At 34.2% G+C, this 9,640-nt stretch overlaps 1 protein-coding gene across 1 annotated transcript in view; it reads left to right on the top strand.

Moving 5' to 3' along the window:
* The first annotated feature begins 1,811 nt into the window (after positions 1-1,811).
* Positions 1,812-9,640, top strand: part of MACC1 (MET transcriptional regulator MACC1) — a 30,988-nt gene continuing 23,159 nt past the window's right edge. Inside the window, 3 exon segments of the mRNA XM_007946013.2 lie at positions 1,812-1,929; positions 3,765-5,806; positions 9,112-9,300. Coding sequence (XP_007944204.1) covers positions 1,815-1,929; positions 3,765-5,806; positions 9,112-9,300 — 2,346 coding nt within the window. The 5' untranslated portion in view covers positions 1,812-1,814.

The following is a 9,640-nucleotide window of genomic DNA, read 5'->3' on the forward strand; positions in this document are numbered from 1 at the left end:
ATGTTTTTCTAACTCCAAGTCTTTGTACATTTTAATAATTGACTTCATCCTCTTGAACTGCTCTTTAAAATCTGTTCAGCTCTTTTATCCTGTCATTTTTTCCATTTACTTTAGCTCCATTCAAGAGCAAGTTTCAAAGTCTCTTCTGACATCCATTTTGGTCTTTTCTTCCTATTCTGTCTTTTTAATGACCTTTTTCTTTACTTGTCTGGTCTTTGGTCACTGCTGTTCAATGTTCAATATTGCAGGTTGAAGCTTGAATTTTTTCTTCATTTCTTTCAGCTTGGGAAATGCTAGCCATGCTCTTTCCTTTTGGTTTTTAAATTCCAGACCCTTACACATTTAACAGTAAGAATTTATTTTCTCTTCTCATGCTCCCTTTGAAATCTTCTGTTCAGCCTTTACTTCATCATTTCTTTCATTTGCTCTAGCTACTCTACATTTAAAAACAAGTTTCAGACTCTCCAGAAAAAACAAATGGATTTCTAAGTTTACCAAGTGACCCTGCCACTAGCAATGTAAGCATTTTTCCTTTGCTCCATATCTTTGCCAACAATTGATATTGCCAGATTTTAAAATGTTTGCAAATTTGATGGGTGTAATTGTCTTTCCTTTGATGATTTCATTTTGTATTTGTCTGAATCTCAATGAAATTGAGCCTATTTTCATATATTTAGAGTCTATTATGTTTTGTAATTGCTTGTTCAGATATTTCTGAAATTTCTTTTCTCTAGAGTTGTTTGCATTTTTTGTTTATTGATTTATAAGAGTCTTTGATATACCATGGAATGTACTCTTTTCTCAATCATATATATTGGGAATATATTCTATTTTCTGTCTTGTGCTTTTACATTTTGTAAATTACGTTATTTGATGTAGCAGATTTTTTTTTTTTTTATGGTTTACATTACATGTGTTTTGCTTATGAAATAACTCACTTTTCAGAAAGCAAAGAGATGATGTCTTAGATTCTCTTGAAGTTTTAACGTTTTGAGTTTTACTTTTAGGTCCTTAAATCTCTTGAAATTGATTTTTGTGCATGGACTGTAGTAGTGCTCAATGTCAATTGTCCTGCCACCATTTATTCAATCATCCATCCTTTCCACATTGCTGTGTGTGGCAACCTCTGTCTTATACTAAGTTCCCATGTGTGAGTCGGTCTGTTTTGGAGGTTTTCATTCTATTATCTTGGTCTATTTTTGCTCCAATTCTACATTGTCTTACTTACTACATATCTGTGATAAATATTGATATCTAATTACTTATGCCATTCCATCATGCTCTTCTTCTGGATTGCCTTGAATTGCCTTGAAGCCCATTACTTTTATAGATAACTTTTAAAATACCATAATAAATTAAGCACACAAATGAAACATGAATATTATATACATATATATCATGCTGTAATTATTCTTGGAACTACATTGAATTATAAAATGGAGGAGAATTTCCAGTTTTGTGATACTGAGTCTTCCAGTGTCTAAGCATAGAAAATTTATTTATTGAGGTTTCAATGTACTATTTTTTCTTCTTGTCCTTGGGATTTTCATTACTTTGTTATGAGATCAGTAATGCTAATGCTTCTATAAGTTTATCTGGTATATTAATTTACACTGGAGTGTTTTTCAAAGGAGTGCTAATACATATTTAGAATATCTAATCCAGCATCCTATCATAGTTAGAGAAACTAAGTTGAGTATTTTTACATGCAGTTTTTAATGTAAATGTCTGGCCACTTTGAGTTTCTTTTCTCTGGCAACCTGTACATGTGTGCATAAAAAAAGTATGTATCTGCTTACTTTGTAGGTGGAAAAATGACAGCCAATGAAAGAGCTCATTTTTGGCCAAGAGGAATTTCATGAAGCAGATCTGAAGGAAATTTGATTGATATGGAAGCCCACAAACTCTCAAAAAGTTCCAATATTACAGGTATAGGAATTTATAATTTTATTTTTCATGTTGGAATATCAAGTCCATTACCAGTAATTATTGAAGGCTTACTTGTGAAAAGTGCTACAGAATATTAAAATAATAACATCCCAATCCTATCAAAGAAATACTTATTGTAAAGATGTGCAAAATTAAATAGCAGAGGCAAAAGAATATTTTTTAAAAAAATTGTTAGGAACAAGATTTCATTAGTCATCAGTAGTACACACAATAAGTATATATGAATAAAATCTGGAGTGAACTAGATACCTACCTGGTGGTTGGAGGGTGTTAAGAAATCTTCATAGAGTATATAAACATTGAACTGATCCTGAGAGCAAAATTCACTTTTAAGACAATCAGGTGGAACTGGATTAAAGAAAAATGTGGAAATAAGAGAAGTATCACTTTCTTTTAAAAAATGCATCTTCTATTTTTTAATATATGACACTTAGAACACTTTTAAAATCAAGATTATAATATAGTGAACAAAAATAAAAAATTCTGACAATGAACTTGAGTTTTTTGTTCTCGAGAACACCTGATAATTTGGTTGGCCATTTAGGCTTCCATTTTCTCTAAAGCACATCAGCTTTGCAAAGTCCAAATAATTGCTACCCATATTTACTGAGCAATAGCCAAGTATGTATGAATCTAAACACAAAAAATTAGGTTCAGTACATTGTGGGGTATATAGTAATTCATATTTTAGAAATATGAGTATTTTTAATGAGGTGCTAGTTTTTAAAACAGGAGCTCTAGTGGCATAGTAGTTAAAGCGTTTGGCTGCTAACCAAAAGCTTGGCAGTTTGAAGCCACCAGCTGCTCTGTGGGAGAAAGATGGGACAGTTTTCTTTCATATAGACTACAGCTTTGGAAACCCTATGGGGGTAGTTCTACTCTACCCTAAAGGGTAGCTTTGGGTTAAAATGGACTCATCAGCAGTGGGAGTGGAAAATCCTTAAAATACTCAGTTTCAGAGAGGTAAGACCATTCTTTGTTATCGCAAGCTCCCAAATGAATTCCTTCAAGTAGTTAAAACCAACTATAAAAACAAACAAACTCACTGCCATCGAGTTGATTCGACTCATAGCAACCCCTACTTGGGTTTCAGAGGAGCAATCTCTATGGAAGTAGATTACCCAATCCTTCTTCTGAGGAGTGGCTGGTGGGTTTGAACCACCAGCCTTCTGTCTAGTAGTCAAATGCCTTAAACTCAATGGTGGTCTATTTTTCCAATTCATGTTATTAAAATCTATCAATGCAGAATTATCAGAAAATAGTCTAATAAATGCATAATGATTATCCCATTCAGTTTATTGTTTTGAAATTTTTTAGTTTTTAAAATGTGTTTGATATTTTTCTATATATGGAATATTTTCTGAAAAGAAAAATATTAAGTCAATAATCTAGATATAATGAAACATTCAATATTGAGAAAAATCTATAATATTGAATTATTCTGTTTGTTCAGAGGTATGGTTTTGCAAAATAAAATGAAACAATAAGTCATAAGTGCATGCTGTTGCATTCATTCTTAGGAAAATATGTTTAATTCATTATTTTCTAAATTATTAAACATTTACTTTTCAGTTTATAAATAATGATATTTTAAGATAAAATAACATTACATATGTTCAAAATAACCTGGTAGAAGAATATGAAAATTTGACCAAATTTAACCTTAACTTTGTAGTAGCTATTAGACTAGAGATAAAAAAAATGACAATGAAAATAAGTCTGGATTTTTAAAAGCTATGATAAAAATTAGATTTGGATGGATCTCAGAATGCCACTTCATTATTGTTTTGCTTTGTTTTTGTTTAAATAACAAGAACATCAAGACCCAAGTTTGCTTCTCAATTGGCCAGATGCTTTAACCCTTCAAGACAATAATGTTTCCAAAGCTACAAATCCATTCTGGAATGAACTGTCAGCTTCTAATCCGTTTTTGGATGACATAGCTCAACTAAGAAATAACAAGAAGAGTGATAATATTTCCATATTGAAAGAAGACCCCTTTCTTCTTTTTAGAGAAATGGAAACTGGAAATTCTCTGGATTCCTCTGGTAATGAACTTCATGTCCATCAATTGCCTAGGCAATTGTCTTCAAAGGAATCTGGAAGATCTAAAAGTGTTTCAGAGATTTTGGACATTTTAGATGACACAGCACATGCCCATCTGAGTACATATAACTCTGACCAGATTCTGACGCAAGACTTAGAATGGCTTCAAAATGATCGAGAGGCTTTTAAAATGGCTTGGTTGAGTCAACGCCAGCTGGCCCGCTCCTGTCTGGATTTGAATATAATCAATCAGAGCCCTGGATGGGCCCAAACACAAGTTGCAGAGACTATCATTGTGTGTAAATTAAGTCACCAGGGAGGATCAGTACAATTACCTGATTCAGATATCACAGTTCATGTGCCCCAAGGTCATGTAGCTGTGGGTGAATTTCAAGAGGTATCTCTAAGAGCTTTTCTTGATCCTCCACAAACTCTTAACCATGATCTTTCATGCACTGTAAGCCCACTCTTGGAGATCATGCTAGACAACCTTAACACAATGGAAGCCATTTTGCTGGAGATGAAAATCGGGGCCAAAGTGAGAAAGGATCCTTTCAGCCAAGTCATGACAGAAATGGTGTGTTTACACAGCCTGGAAAGAGGAGGACCTTTTGAAGTGTTAAACAACTGCTACATTTATAAAGATACTATCCAAGTTAAACTAATTGACTTGAGTCAGGTGATGTATTTTGTGGTTGCTGCACAAGCAAAATGTGTTCAGTCACCATCTGCCACCATTTGGGATTATATCTACAAAACCATCTCAATCGGAATTTATGGACCCAAATATATCCATCCCAGTTTCACTACTATTTTCACAGTTTGTGGACACAGTTACATGCCAGAAAAGATCATAATTCCTGATATTAAAAAGGGTGGAAAAAACATGTCTCCGGTTGTATTTCAGCTCTGGGGGAAGCATTCATTTTCACTTGACAAGCCACAAGATTTAAGGATTTATGTTTTTTCATGTGATCCTAATTTTAATGTAAAGGTAGAAGAAGAAAGGAAAGAAATTAAACAGAAAGAGTTGCAGGCAGGCAAAGTAGTTCATCAACAATTTTTGTTTTCTTTAGTTGACCCTGGAGAGATGCACTTGTTTGCTTTTATTGTTCAGGTGGAGCCTCCCAATGGTAGACCAATTACACAGTTCTCTATCACTACACCTGATCTAGCCCCAAACCTAAAAAAGCTCTCCAATGTACCAGGCCATTTTCAGGAGGAGAAAGAACTCAAGTTGGGTCCTTTATTGCCAATAGTGCTTGCTAAATACCCCACATTTCAAGATAAAAAATTGAGCTTTACCAATTATGGGGTAACTCTGAAGACAGTGTTAAGACAAAACAAGATTGACTACTTACTTGAATATTTCAAAGGTGACACCATAGCTCTTCTTGGAGAAGGTAAAGTTAAAGCCATTGGACAGTCCAAAGTGAAAGAATGGTATGTGGGAGTCCTCAGAGGGAAGGTTGGACTTGTGCATTGCAAAAATGTCAAAATGATTTCAAAGGAGCAAGTGATGTCTACATCGGATACTGTACTTACAACTAAGAATCTTCTTGAACAAATAGCTCTTCCCTTTAAAAAACTGACTTATATCTACTCAGTTGTATTGACCTTAGTGTCAGAAAAAGTTTATGACTGGAAAGTTTTAGCTGATGTCCTGGGTTACTCACATCTGACTTTGGAAGATTTTGATCGAGTACAAGCAGAAAAAGAATCAGAAAAAGTTTCTTGTGTTGTAAAGAAATTAAAGGAAGATTGTCATTCAGCTAGAAAGACAAGGAAGTTTCTTTACGAACTTGTTGTGGTAAGTATTGCTTGATCACAGTGATTTATTTACCATAGTGAACTAACACCTTTATTAACTTGACAAGATTTATAACTAAAGATATGAGAACACAAGTTAAAAAATTATCAAGTCTCAAATAAATTGAAGCTACTTTAAAGTAAATATAAAACTTTTCCTACAAAATCATATAATTAGTTTCTTGGATTTGAAGTTAAATTGTATTTTTCCCAGAAAATAGGCTCCTGAGAATCATCTTTTAAAGGAAGATTAAAGATTCTGTTTGTGCAGGACATAATAGTTAAGAGATCTTTTCCTCTCACAAATGTTTAGACAGCTCCAATAACGTGACAAGAACAGCAAACTGAAACAAAATTAACTTGGCCCTTACTATAAGTTAACTTTTCAATGGTCTTTAAAAATATTATCAGTATCCTTCATTTGATCAATTTAATATTCTGCTTCTGTATGCAAAGCATCACACCCTATAACATGATTGCCCTAATCCTTTCCCTAATCCTCATGTTTTAGTAGAACTTCTGGGGTCAATTTTTTGCAGCATAGTTTTGATCACAGTGGAGAATAATAACTGTTTTGACTTTAAAGTAGAAATTTAATGTTTTATAACAGTAAAAAAAAGAAAGAAAGAAAACAAAACCAAAAAATACCTCAAGGGCAAGTCTTAAAAATTTAAATTTGAATGTGTAAATAATAATAATGGTAGCTGACATTTTTGCATGATATTCGGTGTGTATGTGTTGATACTGTGCTGGGCACTCTCTAAGTACTTATCTCCTTGAGGTAATTAGTATGTTCCTCGTAGAGGAAACTGAGTCTAAAGAGTGGTCTTGTTCAAGTTTGCACAGTCTCAGAGATGGTATTTGAAAACTTTTTGGCCCCCAAAACATGCTTCAAACCCCTATGCCTTCCTGACACAAACTCAAGTATAATTGTGTGTGTGTGATATATTTGTGTAAGAACATGTGCTGATGTTTACAGGAAATACCGTTGTAACTCTGCAAGTCTGGTGCCCTATAAAGGACAAGTGAGATACATGGACAGGATCACATAGAAGAGGAAAGTTTTAATGTTATTTTGGGAGAGACAATGACAAGGAGAGATTTAGTCTGTGACATTAACATTGATTGGAATAAGTAAGAAATAAGTTCATACAAAACATTTCTTCAATTATTTTGATGATTCTACAATTATATTGAAGGAGCTCTGGTGGTGCAATGGTTGAGCACTCAGCTGCAAACTGAAAGATAGGCCATTTGAACCCACCAGTGGCTTCTCGTAAGAAAAGAACTGGTAATCTGCTCCTGTAAAGATTATAGTCTATGAAACACTATGGGACAGTTCTCCTCTGCCCTATAAGGTCACAATGAATTAGAGTCATTGGATGGCACCCAACAACAACAACACAATGATATTGAGCTTTATTATGGCATTTTTAGGCAAATAAGCATTCATAAAAAGATATTTGTTGCTTTCAGAGTTGATGCTTGAGACTACAAAAATGGGATGCTGAAATCTCTATCTTGCCCATTCAGAACTATCAGAGACCGAGAGTGGTAGCTATACCTAGTAGAACCTACACATATTTTATAATATCTAATTATCTTTCATAGTTCATGTTCATCATGTACCTAGGAAGGTTTGAGACATAAAATTGTTTCCTTGATTCTCTTAGTGAGCTAAAAAGATATTTGGCCAAATAGTTTTAAAGCTTAACTCTGATCATGCCTACCCAATGTTGAGATATGATAATTCATAGAGTAACTTAGGTGGTTAACTAGACGGTTGTGCTGAAAGAGCTATTAAAGTGAGTGGTCGGCAGGAAAACTCATACTGTACCTCATGGAGGTTAGAATTTCTGTATGGAAGGGGCTTAGGCCTGGCTATCTGAACAGAAGGTGATGAAGAGTGGAGAACGGAAGTCTACTTTTGAAATTTCAGTTGCATGTAAGTATACATTTTTCTTGGACAGTGTATTTTTTGAGGTCACTGGGAGGAAGAAGTTAAAATTGTGGTGTCTAAATCTCCTAGTCACCTCTTGATATTGACACTGGCTGTCCTTACATACTTGACACTTGACAATTTCTAAAGCACTTTAGCATCTCTGATTCAACCAACTCATAATGTGGAGCTGGATTTCAAACTCAGATTTTGTGACATGCAAATGTCTTCTCTCTGAAACAAGCAATTGGAGTGAACATAGGTAGACTCACTCCACACTTTACTTCAAGATCCTGTACGTTCTTGCTTAATCAATATAGTCTATGTATAAAAGTTATAGGTCAAGTATAGTTCATGGGAATGAACACTCTCATGGGCACATCTTATTACAGATAGTTTCTTTAACTGAACATTCATTCTAACTTACTGTTTAATATTGGCAAATAAAGCTAGTTGGAGCCATTAAATAATGAGAGACTATCAAACATGTTTATTTGCATATTCAAATAAAGAAAAGATATAAATAGATATAATGCAATGTTTGTAATATGCATTCAAGGCAAAAGAGAAACTCTTAAATTTGTTTGCAATATGCTCAGTGAGAGACAAAGCTCAAATGTCTGATTAAGGAAGAAGGAATGTGATAATTTTCCATTTTGCATTATGTAAGGCTAAGTGCCTTATCTTCTATACCTTATGATTTATATTTAGTACCATTGTACTGGTGGCGAAGAGAAATAGTTGAAATTTTTAAAATCTTAGGCATCAATAGCATTGTTCAAAGTTGTAGGAGTATCCCATTTTTGTGCAATAGGCATGATCCTGGGGTGTTTTAAATCATATTTTGTTGAAAAATAGAGTAATGTTTATCAGTGCCAGTGTGTTCACTATTTAAAGACATCTTGTAGCTAATCATTTAATAAGGCAAGGAATTAAGTTTTGTAGAATAAACTATCATCCCTTGGTTGATAAATCATAAACAGGCAGAACCTCCATGTACCTTTGGAAGTATATCATTCAGGTTCCTCCTTTTATAATTGAAAAATTAAGAAACGCACTCGTCAAGTTGCTTTGGCTTAGTTAAGTATGTTTGGCCAAGGCTAATATAATTAGTTAGTCACAGAGTTGCTCTGAGATCTCACCTGATTCTGGTCTACTTTTGTCTCCTGTGCTTTGCTTGTTGGATTTGTTAAACTTGAATCCAACTTTCTGAGTTTTATGAAACTCAAATTAATAAGTGATGAAGAAAGGACTCCACTTTCTAGAATATCTGTATGAAAATTTTAATTTATAGAATCAAGCCTCACTTAGTTGCTTTTAATAATTGCATATAATTTTTTGAGATCATTTGTTCCCACTTATTGCAGGCTCTGCTAAAGATGGATTGCCAAGGGCTGGTGGTACATCTTACGCAGGAGGCTGCTATTCTGACTTCTGCTGTCAAACTTGGGAAAGGCTGGAGGGTACTAGCTGAAAAGTTAGGAAGACTCACAAAGCAACAAATGGAGGCATATGAAATTCCTCACCAAAGAAAAGCTAGAGATGTTGCTGTTGAGGTAAGATTTTTACTTCTCTAATTTGATAGTGAAAAGTCATAGATAAAGTAAAGCAAATGTAACTTGCATACCATACATAGAATATTTGGGGGAGTGTCCTAGAGGATCTGCTTGCCAAAGTCACTGTCCCTATTAACCCATCAATACTATCTGAGACAATCACATAACAAGCTTTAAAGATTTTGATACCCTTCAAAATGTTTTTATGTTTTTAGTATTGGATTAAGAAACTCTGGTGAGATCTGGTGGCGTAGTGCCTAAGGTATTTGACTGCTAACCAGAAGGCTGGCAGTTCAAACCCCCCAGCCACTCCTCGGAAAGAAGGTTGGGCAATCTACTT

This window comes from Orycteropus afer, unplaced genomic scaffold (genome assembly GCF_000298275.1).
Source record: "Orycteropus afer afer isolate SDZICR_OR568_19922 unplaced genomic scaffold, OryAfe1.0 scaffold00008, whole genome shotgun sequence".
NCBI lineage: Eukaryota > Metazoa > Chordata > Mammalia > Tubulidentata > Orycteropodidae > Orycteropus > Orycteropus afer.